Genomic DNA, 21,929 nt, shown 5'->3' with positions numbered 1-21,929 from the left:
TCACAGAAGGTAGTCACATCCTTTTGTCTATTTATATAGAAAACTACCACAAGTCATCCTTTTTTAGAGAAATAACCTTACATTAATCTATGAAGGATTAATTCATTTTCCAATTTATCTTTTTGTACAGGGAATTACCAATTAGTACAAAGATCTGCCTTGGTAATGAGGTTAATATTTCATTAGTTCATTGGAGAGTAAAATTAAATTTTCATTTTTCTTCCTTAACAATTACAGTATTAAGTTAAAAAAAAAACTTAACTGTGAAGTACCCATTTAAAATTAAATATACTATTTCTCCTAATTTTAGGCTTGTACAGGGGTAGAGAAATTCATCAAAAAGTCCTAGTATAATGTCATGACTTTTGTAAAATTTTTTACAATTTCAAGGTCATGTGTTTGGTAAACCAAGCGAACACGAACGTGCACACACACATAAATCAATGTATTTATTAATATTGCTCTAAAAGCAAATGTAAATACTTGTGTTAAAAAACAATATTCACCCAATTCTTTCAAAATTAGATTTACATTAACATTATATGCTATGTATATCTAATCTAAAAACCATTAATTCTTCATGTCTCCTTCAAAACCTCTTATCACTCTAGGCCATGAATTCATAATGGGAGTGATCTCACCCTTAGCAGGCTATAAATTGGTGTTTGTAGGGGTGTGAAAAAAAAAACCTTCTTTTAATGTATTACGTACAGATGCAAAGAAAGATTCCAAACAGACATACAGCATGTTAGTGGTGTGAAAAATTCTCTGGGGGTTGGGAAGAAGTTAGGAAAATAAAGTCTAAAAAGATTCCTTCAGAGGGTAATAATAATAACAATAACAATAACAATGGTTGAGAAACAGTGTCCTTAGCTTAAACATGTATTAAAGCTCATAACTAATATTGTTTGAAAATCTATTTTAAATGTTCTCAAGTGACAAATACTGATCTGCTTATTTCTTCACAAAAAATCCTGATTTTCTTAGTGAGAATATGATTGCCTCAAAATTGATCCTGCAAACATTCAGTTAATATTCTTTATCTTATTTACCAACAGAAGTTGAAAGTTAACTGAATATTTTTATTTCATTGAGTTCTGACATGTCTTATACCTAATCATATTCTTTCAAAAAAACACATAACTCAATTTTTTTCTTGGCATCCAAGTTACAATATGATACTCTGATAAATATCCAATGATTTTTATTGCTCAAGCGATACAAAACTTCCCTTTGACAAACACCTGTCACTATACTTTTATCAAAAAGTTTAAAATATCTAGTATTCTTTTTCCAAATAAGGTTGTTACAATTCCATAAGATAAGTGCCTGCTGTCTCATCTGACCAAATGAAGCAGAGGTTATGTGTATGAAAGCAACAATAGCTATTTTCTGTCTCATGCTTTTCAGCTGGCTGGGTCAGAGATCACTAGACCTAGTCCATCAACTTGTATGACTTGGAGAGCTGCTTTACTGAGATAAAAACCTCATCAAAACTGCAATTGTGGGCTCTGATTTCAAGCCATACCACACTTGTTGGCATGTTGCATCAGGAGAATAAATTGGTGAAGTTATTTATTACTTTCAAGGTCACCGAGAGTCCAACCTAAGCCAAATGTCAGGTCACCTGAATATGTCTGAAAAGCACTTAGTTTTGTAAACTGAATGAACTGAAATACTGAATAAACTGAAATACTGAATAACTGCATCTTTAAAACACTGAAATTATATTTGTTGAATCCTATATAAGGTCATTCATAAAAACATATGATATCCTCATGTCTGTCTTGTGGTTTATAAATTTTTTTTTTTTTAAAGATAGAATGAAAACAGAGAAATAATACATAAGTGTTTTGGAGAAGATTTTTTTTTTAAGAGAGAGTGAGAGAGGGGGGAGAGAGAGAGAGAGAGAGAGAATTTTTAATATTTATTTTTTAGTTCTCGGCGGACACAACATCTTTGTTGGTATGTGGTGCTGAGGATCGAACCCGGGCCGCACGCATGCCAGGCGAGTACGCTACCGCTTGAGCCACATCCCCAGCCCCTGGTTTATAAATCTTGCTAGCTCAAAAGTAACAGTAACTGTATTATGAAATTTATTTTGCCTTTAGTTATTTACTCTTTACTTTTGCTTAGAGTAAAGTTAAAATACCTTCATTGGACCAAGAGGGATTTCTTCAGGTTGTACATAAGGTAGAAACAAGCTAGCGTTTTGTTGGACATTCATTAAAGCTTCTCAAAACAAGACCTGAAATCCTTTCTGTAAAAATTTCTTCTTAAAAATATTCCTTATGGCCAAGTGGCACATGCCTATAATCCCAAGTGGCTCAGATGTTCGAGGCAGGAGGATTGCAAGTTCAAAGCTAGCCCCAGTAATTTAACAAGGCCCTAAGCAACTTATTGAGAACCTGTCTCACAATAAAACATGGGAGATGTGACTTACAGTGATTAATCAGTCGTGGGTTCAATCCCTGGTCCCAAAATTTTAAAAAAGAAAAAAAATCTTATGTAAAGTTACAAATGAGTAATGGGATTCTTACAACAGCAAAGCACAATTTAATTAACTCCCTAATTCTTACCTCAAATTCTGCATGTTTATGTACATCTTCAGCTCTCTGTCTGTTCAAAATAAACTCAGCTTCATTTGCAACACGAACTATATGGTCCTTCATAGCATGGCACAGTAATCTAAAAAGAAAAAGACATTTTGAATTAATGTTCTTAATAGCTTTGGTTAGTCCAACTATTTTTAATTATCAAATTCCACTATTTCAAATATTATTTATACATAAATATTAAGATTAGGAAACTAATATATTTTAAGTTACAATTCCATGAAATATGAAACATAGTAATATACCATAAAGCTGTTTCAGCAATGCCTCTCTTAAACAGTGTTACATGTGAACTAGTGACTCCTTTAATTCAATAAAGATAGTTAACTGAATAAAAATCAAGGATTTGGGCTGGGTGTTTTAAAATGGTTAAACAGCTGATTTTACCATCATGGAAATTAGTTTTCACACATAAGCTTAAAGACCACATATTAGGAAATAAACAGAATGGATTCTCATTTTAATTAACATAGGTTAAAGGCCTTACTTCTAAATTTCCTTTAAATACTGGGACTACAGTAAATTAAAATTTTAAAGCAATTTAAGTTATATATTATATATTTGAAGATTCAAGTTGTTTTTAAAATGTGTAGTAAGATACTAAAAAACCTCTCATACATTCCCTAGTCAACTAATTTCCAACCTCAAAAGGTATCCATTGTTCATTTCTTCCGTATTTTCACAGAATTTCAAAATACACATAAAATATTATTTTCCAACACTAATATTAATTTAATATATAGTCTGTCCTGTATCTAATTTTTCTCACTTAGCAATACTATTTGGCAATATTTTCACAACCACAACAGGAAAGAAACTTCAGTTTCTTTTGTAACTTGTGGCAGAGGTTATTTCCAAAGATGCTGCCACAGTATTTCTCATACACATGTTCTTCTGCAGTGGTAACTCATCATTGCCCCATCATAAAGTGGGGCCTTTCTACTTCCCTTAGATAGGGGCTTACCCCCTGACTTACTGTACCAACAGAATACAGGAGAAGTGATGCTATGTGGTTCCTGAAGCTAAGAAATAAGATGCTTTGCAGCTTTTAACTTTTGGAACTCTCTCTTTGGAGTATGCCACCAGGTTGCAAGAAGCATACATCACAGTAAAAGTCTTTTGAAGAGAAGAGAGGTGCTCTAGCCCTTGGGCCAAGATGAGCTATCAGACCAAAGCCAATCTCCCACATAACTGCAGGCCCAGGTAACTGACAGAGCAAAACAACTTCTCAGGTGTGCTCAGTTGATGAGAACCACAGGGAAGAGGGAGAGAAGAGGAGGAAGAAGAGGAGGAGGAAGAGGAGGAAATTGATTATAACAATTATTACCAAACCATTTATAGAGAGCAATGTAAATGAACTAGGAGTGTATATTCTTAATTCTTACAGAATCCTCAGATGTATCATCATTTCATTTTTAAATATAAGAAATCAGTGCTCAGAACAATTAAGTACTTTGTCCTAAATCATAGTTTTTAATACTTTTCATAATTTTAATTTTATATTTCATCTTCATTAAATAACATTTTCAAAGTAAAATTTTATTTACTTCTGCAATTCTCCTTTATATGACAAAATGAACATTATTTTTTTTTCATTTTGTCAATTAAAAACAGATTAAGCCTTTGTTTTTACCTTATTAAATATCTCCTTTTGCAACTAGCAATTATTTATTATAGAAAAATCAAGGTATAGTTGAAAAGTTAACTTCAGTTTCTTCTGGATTTTCTTTAAAGGGTAAACTTATAAAGCATTTTCTATAATTAAGGTATTAGAACCTCCAGTTCTTTGATCTATTTCATCTATATCCTTTTTAAATCCAATCCTAACACTCATATTTACTCGTTGTTTTTTTTCCTCCTGAGATTTTAACCTAAAGAATTATTTTCGATCATAATTTCTTATTTTCACGTTCCTTAATGAAATGAATCAACACTTTTTTTTTGCTTAAGGTGTCATGAATTTCAATTAGAATGGAATACATTTAATGCTATTTTAATTTTTGTATTTATTTCCTACTATATCTAGTATTTCCTACTATATCTTCACTACATTCTATGTACCTATGGTACATTTGTCTCCTTCAACAACACATCTATGCAAAAGGAAAAAATTGGTATATGTCCTGATATTTCTAAGTTTTTGATTAAGTAGAATTTTTAAAATTTCTTCTAATTAGTTATACACTTTTAAAAGTTACGTATGTCTTTGAGGTAACTAATGTATTAACGTTGAATTACATAGCACTGTTGTAATATTATTCTACTACATTATCTGCAAGATCTTTGTAACATCTTCGACAAAAACTGACAGGTAAATGGTTCCTTTATTGCAGGGTAATCATATACATTCTGAACAGCACTGAAATCAAGATAGCCCTAAGTAGGAATTTTCCAAAATCTATGACTGCTCTAACATAGATATAATTACTCCATGATCAGATCTGGGTAAAAAAAACTACCCTGCTGCTCTAGGAGCAGTGAGAATAGTTCTGGCAGCATGAGAGAGGCACTACTGAAATCTTACACTGCAGCAACATAGATGGAGATATTTCCAGAAAGCAGGGGGCAATGATGTCTCCAGTCATTTCCAAGAGACACAGGCACATTTCATGCAAAAGCCATCTAATTTCAGTCCCCAAATCCACCACAACACAAATTTTTGAGAGAACACAAAGTGACAGGAATCTGTTAGAAACAACAATATTTGGGAGGAAAAGGTGTAGACTCCTCTGTAAATAATCTTGGAAGGCAAAATCACATAGTATTAATCTGTTCCTGAAGAAGATGGAAAAATAAGAAGTTATATAGGTTTGATTCCCAGAAGGAAGAAACAGAGAAAGGGAGGGATGAAAGAATTCAGGGAACAAGGGAGTGAGAGAAAGAAGGAAGGATGGATGGATAGATTAGCTTTTGATGAAGTTACTGACTTACAGTTAGTAGACAGGCTTTAAGAGAGATGAGATGTGAGATAATGGAGCATTCACTATTCAACATATTTGTCTAACACATGCTAAAGGCTTAAAAAAGCCAGGAAGAAATCTAATATGTATAAATTAGTGCATATTACAAAACTTAAATAGATTAGCAGGAGACAGCAAGAAGGGAAAGTTTCATGGTTGGGCTGGTTAATAGGTACAAAGAAGGGGATTTGGGGGATGTATAACAAAGGACTCTTGCAGAGACACCAGAGAAAATGTATCAATTATCTGGAAGTCTGTCCTATCTACAGAATTTATGAGTTATATGTCAACTAATCTATATTTTTTTTTATTTACAAAGAGAAGCGGACATCTTCCCATCATTCTGGGAGACCCCATTATCCACTGTAGCTCAAAATTTCCTAACCTTTGTATTACCATGATCTTCATTTCTAATCTACTGGCCATACATGACTTCACTTCTTAATTTTTTTTTTTTGGTACTGAGGATTAAACCCAGAGTTATGTTACCACTGAGCTAAATTCCCCATCCTTTTTATTTTTTGAGACAGGGTCGGTTGCTGAAGCTGATCTCAAACTTGAGATCCTCCTGCATCAACCTCCTGAGTCACTGGGATCACAGGTGTGTGCCATTGCTTCTGGTTGCTGCTTAAATCTTGAACCTTCTAGAACCTGCTCTCAGATTACAACCTTCTACCCCTGCTGTTCACTCCCCATCACTAGTCCAAACCCATACCTCAGGCAAAAATAAGCTTTTGAATTCCTCTAACATTCTGTTCTTCAATTCCTCCATTTTTCTTTTAGTGTCTATCTCCTGCACAAATTCACTCCCTTTCCTGTGTCCCACAATTCCACACTTTAACCATACTCTTGCCAGAACCTTTACTCAATTTATGACCTATCTGCTATATTGGCTCTGAAAATATGTTATTGTTGACTAAGACATTGGTCTCCCTCCTCAGTCCTAAATGTGTATTAAGAAACACACAAAACCAATTTTATTGATGATAAAACTTGTATTTCTTTTTCACAATTTTTTTACTCAGTTTTTGAGAAGTGGCATGAATGTCTTTCCTACTCTAATCTCAGTCACCTTAGAAAAATCATATAAGTTACAATGAATAGAGATATCCAAAAAATTCTTATGCCTATTAGCAGTGAGTACCAATTTCCTCTTTCTGGTAAATACTTATCTACATTCTGTCTCTGATTTTCCTATTCTATATATTTCATTTAAAAGGATTCATACAAGATATGGCCTTTTATGTCATGTAGTATATTTTCTATGTTCATCTGTGTCATGGCATGCATCATCAGTACCTCATTCTTTTTAATGGTCAAATAGTATTACATTGCTTAATGTATCTTCATTTGATTACCCATTCATCAGTTTATGGACATCTGAGTTGTTTATATTTTTTGCATACTTTGAATAATCCTGTTACCAACTTTTGTGTCAACATATTTTCAGTTCTCTTGAGAATATACCTAAAAGTAGAAGTGCCAAGTCATATGGTAATTGTGTTTAACTTGTTGAGGAAACAGCTAAATGTCTTCCATAGTGGCTGCACCATTTACATTCCTACAGACAATGCCTGGCAGTTGTAATTTCTGCAAATCCTTGCTGATACTTTTTATTGTTTACTTAAACAATAGCAGCCACTCTATGGAATGTGAAGTGGCATGGCATACACCCCCTCAATCCTGCCTCCCGTTATTAGGGAATGAACCAAGGCTTTTAACACTGAGCTACATCCCCAGTTCTCCTTTATGTTGACACAGGGTCTTTCTGAATTTCCGAGGCTGGCCTTAAACTTGTGATTCTACTGTCTCAGCCTTTCAAGTGGCTGGGATTATAGGCATGTGTCAATATATCTGGTTTTTACATCTTAAAATTAATTCTTCCAAACCATTATTATAGATGGTATTTTCATTTATTTATGGCTTTTTAATTTCTTTCAATGATGTTTCAAAGTTTTCATCGTGCAAGTCTTTAACTGTTTTTGGCTAAAGTTATTCCTAATTATCATATTTAAAAATTATTTGCAATTGGAATAAAATACACATAAAATTCATCTCAACCTATTCTAAGTGTTCTGAACAGTAACATCAAGTATATTCAGTTTAATTTGCTAACATTATCACCATTCATTCACATAATTTCATTTACCTTGAAAAGCCAAAATTCCTTAGTCATTAAAAAATTACTCATACTTCCTCCTTCACATCTGGCCTCTGGAAACCACTATTTTACTTTCTGTCTCTCTGTTTGATTACTCTATGTATCTCATGTAATTGGAATCATGCAGTATTTATCCTTTAATGACTGGCTTATTTCACTTAGCATGATATCCTCACATTTTACCTGTATTGTATCAGAATTTCATTCCTTTTTATTAATGCTGAATCATATGCTATTACCTGTACACATCACAATTTATCTATTCATCTGCCAATAGACTCTTGGGTTGCTTCAACATTTTGACTACTAAAAATAATTCAGCTATGAATATGGATATTAAAACAAATAATTTTTTTAAAGAGAGAGTGAGAGAGGGGGGAGAGAGAGAGAGAGAATTTTCAATATTTATTTTTTTTTAGTTCTCAGCGGACACAACATCTTTGTTGGTATGTGGTGCTGAGGATCGAACCCGGGCCGCACGCATGCCAGGCAAGCGCGCTACCGCTTGAGCCACATCCCCAGCCCATTAAAACAAATAATTTTTGAGTCCCTGCTTTTGATTCTTTTTGGTATAAAAGCAGAGAAGGAACTAGGATCTGCATCAGCTCACAATTCTTAACAGTATTCAAGGGTGCTAATTTCTACATATTCTTAATAACACTTGCTATTTTCTAGTTTTGTTATTTCCTGTCCTAATGGATATCATGTGTTATCTCTTTGTGGTTTTGATTTGCATTTTCATAATGATTAGTAATATTGAGCATCCTTTCATTTTATTACTATATTATACTTTTTGATGCTATCATAAATGAAACTGTTTATCCACATAGTTACCTTTCTAGGCATTCTTTATTTCTTCACATGATTTTAAGTCACTATGTATCCTTCTCTTTTAACCTGATTCTTTTCTGTATTTCTTATAAGGAAAGTCTATTAGTGATGAACACCTTCAGTTTTTGTTCATCTGAGAATGTGATAATTTGTCTTCCCATTATATAGTTTTGCTAGATGTAGAATTATTGACAATATTTAAGAATTTTTTTCTGAACTTTGAATATATGATCACATTGCATATGGCCACAATGGTTTCTGAGTAGTTCTCAATCTTATTATTCCTTGTATAGGGTGAATCACTTCTCTCTTGCTGATTTTAAGGTTCTCTTTTGTATTAAGTTTTTAATAGTTTCATCATACATGCAGACGTGAATATCTTTTAGCTTATATGAATTTGAGTTCACTGGCCTTCTTGGATATACAGACCAATATTTTTCACAATATTTGGATAGTTTTCGCCATTATTTTTTGAGTATACTTTCTGCCTCATTGTCTTTCTCCTTTCCTTCTGAAATCCTAATTATGTATTTTTTCATATGCTAGATGGTGTCTCACAGGTCTCTAAAATTCTGTTCACTTTTCTTCCCTCTTTTTTCCACCATTCTTTACATGAGACAATCTCCCTATATTCAAGTCCACTGACTATTTCTTCTCTTAGCTTAAATTTGTTTTGATTCCCTCTAGCAAATTTTTTATTTTGGTTATTGTACTTTTCAACTCCAAATGTTTCCTTTTTATAATTTCTGACCCTTTATGGAATTTTTCAACATTCAGATATCATTCTCATATGTTCCTTTATTTCTTAGACATATTACCTTAACTCATGAAACAGATATAATAGAGACATATTTATAATGCAACTTACAATGGTTCAGTTTATAATTTTTCAACCTGATAATGGAAAGGCATACCCATTATTTTTTTCACCCTCAGTACAATACTAAGTAACCTCAGTAGGTTACATATATTAAATGCATTTCAATTTATAATATTTTCAACTTACAATAGGTTTATTGGGACATAACCTCATTGTATGTAGAGGGGAATCTGCAATAAACATCTTTGCTTAGAAAGTCCAATGTGACTGCTTTCTCAGGCAGATTCTGTTGATATGGCTTTTTGCTTTGTATGGGTCAAATTATTATTTCTTATTGTCTCTGCATTCTTTTCTTAAAAATTGACATATTAGTAAAATATGATCCTCTCCTTTGTAAGACTTGTTGTTGTTCATTGCTCATTGAAGGACTTTTTAAAACTTAAAAAATTTTTAAAGTCTGTATTCTTTGTCACATGTGGTACCTGAATTGTCTATTTCATTAGCTTTATGGTCAGTTGGATAATGGTTTCCTTAATGTCTTGATTCAAAAAACTCTCCAAGGAAGTCTGTGTGTGAGTGGGAGCAGCCATTATATATTAAGCAATCCCATTAAAAAAAAAATCTCTACTTTAGCTTTCACTTCTGCATCCAAGGTCAGCAGGGGCTGAGAGCTAAAGGACTTCTTAGGTCTTTCCAAAGCATGTGCATAGTCTCAAGGTTGTATATAACCTTTTAGATTTCCAGGAATATGTTAGAGCTTTTAAAACCTTCTCTAAACATATTTTCTCTGTGTTCCTCCCCAGTTTGTTGGTCTACTGTTCACCCAACTTTCTTATCTATCACATCAGGCAGAAGCACCTTAAGACATTAATAATTTTGAAAAGTGCCCCCAGGAAAAGCAGCTTAATCCACACTGTATAAGTACTGAATTAGGAGAAATAAAAATGAAGCTGTTAAGCCAGTCTTCCAAAAATCTAACAGATAGGCTAGAAAAAGTAACTAATTATAATTCTTTGCTAATAAGGTCCATTCTAATCCTTCTGCATTAGTAATATAAAGCGGGCTTTTAAAACAAAAATTGCTCCCATTGAATTGGGCAGTTAGGGTGTAAGTTAAATCACAACATCCCTTTCTCCTAATTCTTATATTTTTGCTATATGTACAATTATTCAGAATTCCTTTTTGTACACAATACCTTAACAATTTTATACAACTTCATTCTAATTTTCATTGTTATTTTTATTCCAATTTTTCCCTTTTTGTAGATGATCTATTCTTTCTTTCCAGGTGGTTTTATTTGTTCATTTTCTGTGTCCTCTACTTTTGGAACTGTGCATTTGGCATGGATTTCTTTTTATTTATCCCATTTGAAATACACTGTGATTCCTATATCTTTGTATTCACATCTTCATTCACTTCTGAATAATTAATAATCATTATCTTTAAAAGTATTTCATTTAATCTTTATTCCTTCTTTCTTCAATTTTGCTACCTGTTAAATAAACTTTCTCATTCCATGTCCATATTTCTTAACATCATTTAAATATTTTCACCCCTTTCTCTTGTGAGATTTTGGGTAAAAACTTTAAAAATAAAAGTTGCAATGGATTATTTACCACCACATTAATCTAATCTGATGAATCATTGATAGTTTTTTCCAACTTATGTGTGTTTTAATTCTGCAAGTTGCAATTTTTCTAAACATTTACTTTTTTCAATTTGATATTTCTTTTTTTTAAAATTTTTCAATTGCCTTTTAAAACATAAATGAGAGCAAAAATGCATTACAATTCTTTATTACACATATTCAGCACAATTTTTCATATCTCTGGTTATATATAAAGTATGTTCACACCAATTCAATTCAATATTTCAGAAATTGTTTATTTTTTCCATCTTATCTCTTATTAGTAGAAAAGCTTTATTCCTATTAAGGAGAAACAATCAGACTGTATCCAAGGCCTTTACTTACAGAGAAAAACCAAAGTAGCCACCAAAATATTTCAATATTAAAGTACAAGAAACACAGTGGGGAAATATTGCAGAGTTTTATCTTAGATGCAAAGCTGAGCTGTATCTGAAGCTCTGCTAGTACTTGGGTGTGATGAAAGGAAGAATGCATCTGCAGAACTGAAAGAGACAGCTGTGTTTTACAAGTACTTAAGCACCATAGCTTACATGGGCAGTTACGTATTTTCACGCTGAAGGCAAGAGGCAAGAAAAACTAGCTTATAGCATTAGGCTACCTTACAGAGGGCTCCGCAGAGAAGCTGACTTCCCCTTGCTCATGCTCAATGAAGTCTCTGCAGACCTCAAAAGCATCCTCATGTAGTGAGCTCTCTGAACTGGTGCCATGGTTCAAAGGCACTGACCCATCAAGTTCATAGAGGTGGCCATCCATGTTGATAAACAGAATGAAATGAAAATTGACTATCATTCAAAGCATTTCACTATCTCTTCATGAGACATCTTCATTTCAGAAACAAATGATTTCAGGAATGATTCATCCTCAAACTAAAGTCTGTTTTGATTACTTGCCATTGCATGTATCAGCCTGATCTTACCACAGGAGTTCTTGATGGTCTGTTTCATGAAGTATATTTTAGGAATACCTTCTTGTCCTTCAGTTCTTCAATTTCTTTTTCCTGATAGTCTCATGTTGGGCCATAAGAGGAAACAGTAGCAGCAACACAGAAGCAGGCATAAGCTCCAAGGCCAAAGGCGAGCAAAAAGACCTTGGCCAGCACTTCCTTTAGCATCCCTGGCTTAATCTCTTTTGACTTGAGCTGCATCTTAACAAGGATGGGAGCAGCCGCAACCCAGAGAATAGGAAGCACTATTTCTGCTTATTTTTAATTGTCTCTTCATATTCATTATATTCTGTGATATTTTTCTTCATTTATTTTTTCCATTCTGACCTTTGCAGTTCTCAGAGATCTAAATATTTTTTCCCTCTTGCTGACTCTTGTGCCTATTGGCTTTCACTATACTTGTCATCTTGGGTTGTGACTTCATTTCTGGTCAGATGTTCCACAGACTCACCTTGAGTGCATCTTGTACAGATGTTTTGTTTTTGTTTCTGGTAATAAAACTAGACTATTTCAGACTCCCTTAAGGATCTTTTATTTCTGGCTTAAAATCTCCACAGCATTGTTACCTTAGGCATATGCTCTGAAGGACCTCCTCCTAAAGGCAGTAACTTAAAAGTGTGGGATGGTGACTCTGGAGAAGTCCTAAGGCGTATAAGACCCAGGATGCCTCAACAAAAGTTTACACAATGTAGAAGATAAATATTCTGAAGCAGGAGGTAACCTCACAGCACTGTTTTCTCTGAAATCCCTTTTTATAAGGTGGCTTCAAAGTATCCTATATAAATTAACCACCAACTCTTGCCGATTTTACCTCTTTAAAGGTAAATTCATTTAAGTCTGCTAACTCCTTTCATTGACATTGCTTTATTTAAGCCTTTATCCTCACTCAACTGAATTAAAACAGTCCCACAATTTTTCTCTCTTCCTCAAATCTTATATGCTTCCAATATATTTCTTCACTTTTCACTTTATTTCTGTGGTTTTGGAGTTTAAACCCAGGCCTTTCCATGCTAGACAATCTCTCTGCCACTGACATACATCCTTAGCTGCACCATTAACTCAAACTTTTCAGTGACTACCCATAACACACAAGCTAACAAACTCATTATGATATACAGATAGATACCTGTTCTACGATTAGAACCTTACCTGCTGCCACTTTAATATATGCCTTCTGTGTTTGGAAAACCCTTTGTGGTTTCTTTGATGAGTGATGACATTTCATAACTTTTACATGAGCTATTTTTTTCCTTCTCACCATTTACAGTCTCTCCTTCAAATGGACCTAAGAGACGCCCTTAATCTCTCAAATGTTCTGGGCATTATAATGTATATGACACTTTCGATTTTCTTCTTTCTTTCTAGTTTTTTAATTGACATATAAAATTGTATATTATGTACAATGTAAAACATGTTGTTTTGAAATATGCACATGCTGTGAAAAGGTTAAATTGAGGTAACTAATATATGTATTACTTTACATACATATCACTTTTGTGATGTTTATTTCTTTTAAAATTAGTCCTTTTCTCTTAAACTGTAAAAATCAATAGACTTGGTACTTATGCCTATTCATCTTCAAATATAGCATGATTTTCATGGCAACTAGCATGAAGTATGAACTTACCATTGTACATGGCTACATGGTAAATATTGAATCAATGCATGACTCTGTCATGTGGGAAGGAGGGGGGTCAAAAAAGAAACAGACTTTTAATGATGTCTTTTTTTTCATTATAATAAACTCTGTGGGATATTTTGTGCACAGAAAGTGAGATAAATAAAATTCTCAGGTAACTTAGAAATATCTATTAGAGGACATCTGCCTACTTATCTATAGTACATGTTAAATATATTACAACTGTATACAACAGAGGAAGAGAATGAAATGGTCTTAATCTTCTAATACAAATTTATTTCTCAGAGGAGGTAGTAAAAGGAAACAATGTGCTTAATCCTATTTACTTCTGTTCCAATAGTACAGTTGTCACTGGATACTGGAAAAAAAAATAGAAGAAGTCAGGAGATAAAACAAAGTATTCTATGCCAAGATGATATCAGCAAAGCAAGTTCCAATGTTCTAGGAATTATCTGATTTCATGCAGTTTGTTTAAACTGATTGAATTAGATATGAGACACTGAGATCCTGAATTTTAAATATAAATAATTTCTATAATTTGGTGAGAGAAGCAGAATGTATCAAGAGAGGTCAAATTGGTTTTTCACTGTCAATGGATAAATGAGGGGGCAAAAGACAGAAGAAGTTTGTGTCTAAGTTTTTCTGTTTACATTAGCATCATAACCTTGGACAAATAATTTTGTGTCTGAATTTCAGTTCCTCCATTTAAAAATGGGGGGTATATTCTTAAATATCTTCCAAACTAGGAGAGTATAATTCAAAATGTAAGATTAGATTCAGCCAAGAAGGTAGACTTTGATTAGAAAATGAACTGGGGAACACACAGTACGGGAGTATATATAAACCCTCAGTGTTATTACTTAAGAATCTCAAAATGGAGGCATATAGTTTCTGGTGACAGTGAAAGGTACAGTGCTGCAGAATCTGAGAAGCTCAATTTGTCCTTGTGCTGCAGTCCTTTAATAAAGTCACATGAGGAAATATTTATAACTTTTATGTTGGAAATTGTTTACAAGCTTCTGGCTGTACTGGTCTTTGAACCAATTAAGAGCCAACAAGTCCCAACCTGGTGAAAATAGCTAAATCAATGCCTAGTAGTTTCTGAGAAGTGTATCTCTGTTCCTACCAAACATTTTCTCTAAGGAAAAAAAAATATCTCATAGGATGACTAGCAAGCTTGAAGATATTTGCAAAGACTTTCTAGTTCAGAACATAACAAGATAACAAAGAAGATGCTGGCTTAACATTGTTAGGTTAGATTCATTTCTTAGGTCTTCTAATACTGGTTCATTATTTTATTTGAAGAGTGTTCTATAAAGACAAAAATCTTCTGTTTTATGCTTATTTAACAAGAGGAGTCACTCCAACCAGTTCATAGTTCAGGAAGGTCAATTTTTATCAAATCTCCTACTTTCCCCCTTGCCAGTTTCTTTGTGACCATGGTTGCTTAGCTAATTACTCTTCTTTGTAAAACTGTTTTCAATGAGTTAATGGCTTCATGGAGGGCTTAGATAATTTACTTATCTAGTAGTTTGATGTGGATTAGAAAACATTGTTTTCAGAATAGTGGGACAATTTAAAATTGTTTTAAAACATATTCAGTAAAATCCTAGGATATCAATTTACAACTGTGAATGTCAAATTATACCCTATATAAAGAAATAAGAACTTTAAATCATAACCCTCTTTATACATACAACACGTTTTAGCAAACATGCATCTAACAAGAGACTATTAAATCCTTTTTTTTCATCTTTACTTTTTTTAAAAATTTCCAAAATGGTGAGAGCAATACAGGTTGTCCAGTTAAGGCTCAGTATAACAGTTTCAAAATTTCTAGTCAGAAGATTTGCTTGAGGTAGGGTTTAACCTGGGCCATGCAAATCAAGCTCTTGGCTTAAATTCTGTGATTACAAGTAAAAAAGTTAGAGTGGTAACATTTAACAGGGAGCCAATGCAAACAAATATAAAGTCAGAGAAGAGATGGAATAGGATTTTTGTGTTGACAGCAATAAGCTCAAGATTAAAGACGTGGCAGAACTGAAGAGGAAAGGGTTTTCTTTATACATTTTATTCTAATTAACATCTAATAATAAGAATAGAGAAATGTGAATTAAAATTATGAAAATATTTGGGAGAAAATTTGAAAGCAAACAGGCATAACAGTAAAAGGAGACACAATATGATATATCATGCCAGGAAGGAATGCATATGCTACTTTAGATCCTTTGGTAAAATTTCCGAGCTGTTCTGTTTTCCGTCAGTGGTACAGTTCCATTTCAAAAAGAAGAGGGCTGCCATCACGTGAGGCAAATACTGTGAATATAAGTACAGCAAAATCTTTACCCTTGATTAAAAATTTAATTTACTGCTAAATTTACCAGTATGAATTCTAAAATTCACAATGTTACAATAATGTAATCTAAAATATATTGCTTTAGCACAAAATGAGAGAATAAATGGTATGGCTTTTAACATTACTGTTTTAACTAACTAAACAGTACAATAACTGGAGGAATCCTCTGATCAGTTTTTTTTCCTACTATATGTATATGTATGTGTCAGCATTTTGCAAAATGCACTACATATGATGAGGAAATAGTGACACTATCATATTGAAAATACAGAAGACTCAACTCTGCTCCTGGATGAGATGTGGAATGTACTCTAATTTCCTCCACTTTTTCTGGAGTTATCAAAACCTAACTGAGGACCACTTAAGTAAATACTATTAATAAAAGCAAATGATATTTCCTGAGTTCTTATTTTATATCAGGAACACCAATACCTGATTACTTACTAGGCTAAATTACAGTTATCATCTCACTTGATTCATACCTCATTTCCTATGTTAGTAGATGAACACAATTATGCCCATTATAGATAAGAAACTGAAGCTTAGAGAAATTCTGCAACTTTTCCCAAAGTCAAACAGTTTACGATGCCTAACTCATCAATCTGGTTTAGATTCGACCAGATCTTCCAGAAAGCAAGAGAGGGCAAGAGACAGATTCAGGCAATCATTCATACAATATCAATATATTGAGGGATTTCTTGATGTTAGTAAATGACAACAAAATAGATGTGTGACACAGGGGTACTTTAGGTGCCCAACTGTGTGAAGGCCAGATAAGCAAAAATGTTACACAGCTTGAACATTATAAAAAATGAAGTATGGATTGTTTATCATTTTAAAGTCTGAGGTATAATTTACATATAATAAAATTAACCTTTTTAAAAATGCAAAGTTCAATGCATTTTGACAAATACATATTTTATATATCACAATCAAGAACCTTTCCATCATCCAAAAATGTTCCTTTGTGCCTTTTTTCTAGCTATCTGCAGCAACCAGTGAACTGTTTTCTATGATTTTATCTTTCCTAGAATGTCACATAAATGGAACCAGATTTTTGCTATTTGGCTTCTTTTAATTCCCATAAAGCTTTTAAGTTCCATATATGTAATTGTGTATATCAGTGGCTCCTATCTTTTTAAATTCCTGATTAGTATTACATTTCAGTGATGTACTAGCCAGTTGGTGAACATTCGGATTATTTTCAGTTTGGGGCTGCTATGAGTAAAGTTGCTATAAACATTCACATACAGGTTTTCATGTGGACTGAGGTTTCCATTTTTCTTGAGCAAATACTGAAGCTTGAAATTACTGGGTCTTATGGTAAATGTTTGCCTCATGAGATATGAGAATTTTCTAAGTGGGTATACTATCCTGCATTCCCACCCCCAAGACCCAAGTGTCCTAGAGACTCCGCATTTTCATCTGTCATGGTGTTGACAATCTACTTAATTATATGCAGTATTGTAGGTATGTACTACTCTCTAATTGTGGTTAAAAAATGAATTTCCCAAATTGATAATGATGTGGAACATCTTTACATGCAGTGAGCAGCCATTTGTATACTACAATTTTTTTTTGGTGTAGTATCTGTTCAATTTTTTTTTGTCCAATGTAATTTGTCTCTTTCTTTTTTAAATATGGCATTATTTTTTAATGGCTCTTCTAGGTTCAATGCACAAGCCTAACTGCACTTTTATAACACACATAGGAAGTCCTATATCCCTGTGCTCCAGGGGCTTCTTTATGCTCTGTGCTGCTAAAACACTTTTGTTTCTTACTTTCTTTTGACATTATCAATAGTAGTATGAACAACAAACCCACTTCTAAGGATGTTCCCTGAGTAATGTTTTTAATGTAACTAGAAATAATTATTCTGTGTTAATAAATTATCATTTTGCAGTAATTATTCATCAGTTTATTCATACTCAACTTCTGCAAAGGAGGTAGGCTTCTCACTGCTCATCTCTCACACAGTCACTTTCATTAACTCCAAGTTTATGTTCCCTCTTTATTTGCAAATATGTGTGTGTATATATATGTGTGTGTGTGTGTAATGTGCGCACAGACACACATGCACACCATATATACATAGTCTTTATTCCCCTTCTTTTTTTAAAATTTATTTTTTAGTTGTAGTTGGACACAATATCTTTATTTTATTTATTTAAATGTGGTGCTCAGGATCGAACCCAGGGTCTTGAATGTACTAGGCGAGCACTTTACCGCTGAGCCACAATCCCAGCCACCTTTCCCTTCTTTCATAAAGGTAACATTTTAAAAAATTGTTCTGCATCTCGTTTTTATAAGTAATGCTATCTATAATATCTAGTAAGTTATCTACTTTTTATTTATTCATATATAAAATGTAGACAACTGATGTGTGAGGATTAACTAGAAAGACACATGTAAGGCACTCACTACAGGAACAAGGCAGAATGAAATGCTTCATATGTTAAAGCCCAGTTTCATGTTGTCCCTACTCCTATTTCCTGCCCTATTGATAATATGGCTACAACTCACACCAGACAAATGCCTCATTAGATTGTAGATTAAAACACCTACAGAAGTCAGGAAAGCACAGACCATGGCAATTTAAATGGTTTGAGGTTTTCTTTTGGACCACGTTAATTTGGAATTTTGGTCTACCCATTTGTAATCTTGGGTCCAGGAGGACCAGTCAAAGGAATAGCTGAGCTGTTCCAGGTTGTATTTGTGCAATTAGCACTTTGAACTCAGGCTATTAACACAGTCTTGGAAACAAACTCCCAGAGCCAAAGGATGGGCTAGGTTGGGCTCTTGATTTTACAAATGCAGTTCAGCAAGCCCAGCCCAAAGGAACTGGTTGCAAGACTGCAAATCAGCCCACTGGAATCCATGGGACAAAGAAATTCATGACCTGAGCAGGAAAGTGGTGTAGGGTAAGGTTAGAGCAGGGCCTCTTTTCATTATTAATTTGTAAGATCTAGATTCTCTTTCCTTTCATTGACCCATCTTTACAGCAATACAGTACTGTCGTGATTACTGTAGCTTTAGAATGAGTCTCAAAATCAAGTAGTATAAATAACCCCACTTGTTCTTTCACATCATAGGTCCTCTGTATTTTCACAGAAATTTTAAAATTGGCCTGTCAATTTCCATCCAAAACAAAACAAAATGAAAAGACCCCCCAAATTTGCTGGGATTTTGATTAAGTATGTCTGGAGAGAATTAACATGTTAACAATGTTTGGTTTTTGGACCCATAAACACAGTGTTATGTTTGCATTTATTAAAAAGATTTTGGAGAAATATTTTTTAGTTCTTATTGTATAAGACTTTCACATATTTTAAAAGTAATTCCTAAGTATTTTTGGTTTTGGCACTATTATAATTTTTATATTATACTTCAATATCTTTTATGAAAATTTTAATATAATTTTAATTATATTTAATATCATGTTAATATATTTAATTTAATTTAAGACAGTATTGATTTTGTATCCTGTGGTTTTGCTAAATTTTCCTAAGTACTTTTGTTTTGGGCACTATTATAATACTTTTATTTTATATTTCAATGTGTTTTATGAAAATTTTAATATATTTTTTATTTTAATATCTTTAATATAACATTATTTATTTTAATTTAATACAGTATTGATCTTGTATCCTGTTATTTTGCTAAATTCATTTATTAGTTTTAGTGCCTTTCTTCAGGCATCTTAAGATTTGTTTATCTAAATGAACTGGCCTTCAGTCAAATGCTGAATACAAGTGGTGAGTGAAAAAAACCTTGTCTTCATTTTTCACTATGAGGAAAGCATTTAGTCTTTCACCATTATGTACGACATTAGGTTAGCTATGTTTTTGTAGATATCACTTAACAGATTGAGAGAGCTCAATGTTCTAGTTTAATGAAAATTTTTAATCATGAACAGCTGCATCTATGAAACTGACCACATACATATATTTTTTTCTTTTTAGTCTTGATTTGGTATGTTACATTGATAAATAGTTTTGAATATACCAACTTTGTACTTTTGGACTAAACAACTCTTGTTCAGGATATAATTCACAGACTGCTGGATTTGTATTGTGAAACCATTGTAAAGATTATGTATACATGTTTATGATGGGTACTTATCTGTAATTTCATTGCTTGAAATGTCTTTGGTGCTGGTATCAGGATTAGTGAATCACATAAAATGAGTGTAACATGTCATTTTCTGAAAGACTGAGTATATCATTGGTATTATTTTTCTTTCAATTTTATGGAAATATTTAAATATTTTTAACATCTACTCACACATAAGTACATTGTTTTTCTTATATTTTGCTATAAATAAAGATATCTGGGGTTTGTTGTAACAGATTATTTTGAAATCCTGTTTGTAAGTAATATTTTTAAACATGAAAAACACCTGGTCTTGTATACAGTTCCTTAAAATAAGTATATAAGAGTAAGTTCCATACTCTACATAAGGATAACTGTCATAAGACACTAAGTTTACCTAGCATTAAGTAAATTACTAGTTATACTTAAAAATCAAAAAGATATTCACTATGTAGACACTATAAAACTCGAAGATTAAGATAAAAATATGTCCACATTTGTTGTATTAGGTAATAAACATAATGCCATTTTCTGTTGTAATAAATTTTGACTTTCACAACAAAAGTCAGGAATCATTTTTCTTTTGATCCCACACTGTGAGCCTATAGTCATTTGGGTCCCCCTCCTAAAAGTAGTTTTCTGTGTTCATCACTATCCTCTGGAGGAGTACTGTTTTGCAAAATCACTGTAATTTTTATCATTTCTTTTGCATACAAGTCATATATTGCCTATAATATTTTTCTGCATGTAAATTCTAACTTCTCAATGCTGAGAGCCATTGCGAAGTAGGAATGACGCATTGAAATTTCCTTGCCAGCGTACCCCATGTTGCTTAGAGGAAGGACTCGTGGAAATGGACTTGCCTTGGACATTCGCTGTGACACTGCATGTATGTTTGAGAAAGGTGACCCTGCTCAAGGACCAGGGTGGATCCAGGTTTAGGGTGTATCCTGCAGGTTTTAGGAAGTATCCGGCTCCTTGGGTTTAGGGCGTTCCCGGTTTAGGACAATCTGGGTTTAGGGCAGTTCCAGGTTTAAGGTTATTCCTGCTGGGAATAGGGCATATCCTGCTGCCTGAGTTCCCGTTGAGTTCTCATGGAATTCAGAAAGTTTTTGGGAAAAAGCCTGGTGGAGTACGTGAATTTGGGCCCAGAACTTGGATTTCCCCAGAACGTGTGTAGAGGCCAGTGTGAGTTCGGGAATAAAGAATTGCTGTTTGAATCTACAAAGCTGTGAGTGGCTCGTGATCTTGTGCCCAGCCAGACTGCGGCATCTCAATTCTTGGTTGAGGTTAAGAACCATATGCAAAAAATATCTCTGCTTAAAATAACCAAATAATTGATCTTTTATAAGACATTATTCAGGTTTTTTTCACATGTATTTTAGTCTGAAGATGCTAAGAGCTTCAGGAATATGTGTTTGTGTATATATATTACATTTGTAGTTAAAATACAATAACAAGTTTTTCTTAGTTGTTATATAGCTGGGTCTATAACATGCTAAAAACATAGTATTCTGGTTTTCCAATATTGACCTATACAATAGCAATTGAGGAAAACTATCTCTGTGTTCTCCCTTTAACAACATATGAACTAATCAGTTTATAACTCAATATTCAAATTTCCTTGCTACCTTGGGAAAAGTTTCTAACATTGGCCTAGATTAAGAATCTATGATACAGGCCATAATTATATACATGTCTTTTCTCACTGCTCATCCTATTCCTTCACCTCTCATCTTGGGCAAATCCTTGGACTGACCATGCAAAACACCTATACTTTCATGTTATTGTAGTCCCTCCCATGACCTGATAATTCACTTTCTTCTGAATTTGTGTTTAAACAACATACCAGCCACAAATGCAA

The 21,929-nt window shown here is 33.3% G+C and overlaps 1 protein-coding gene across 6 annotated transcripts in view; it reads right to left on the bottom strand.

Moving 5' to 3' along the window:
• Positions 1-21,929, bottom strand: part of NBEA (neurobeachin) — a 638,449-nt gene that overhangs the window by 270,578 nt on the left and 345,942 nt on the right. For all 6 annotated transcript variants that reach the window (XM_081293195.1, XM_081293196.1, XM_081293198.1 and 3 more), the window contains exon 36: positions 2,580-2,688. In XM_081293195.1, the coding sequence (XP_081149321.1) occupies positions 2,580-2,688 (109 nt within the window). The remainder of the gene's footprint in view (positions 1-2,579; positions 2,689-21,929) is intronic.

Source organism: Spermophilus citellus, assembly GCF_964194105.1.
Source record: "Spermophilus citellus genome assembly, chromosome: 1".
Taxonomy (NCBI): domain Eukaryota; kingdom Metazoa; phylum Chordata; class Mammalia; order Rodentia; family Sciuridae; genus Spermophilus; species Spermophilus citellus.
The sequence above is the reverse complement of the archived record's forward strand: the minus strand, read 5'-3'. Positions and strand labels throughout refer to the sequence as shown.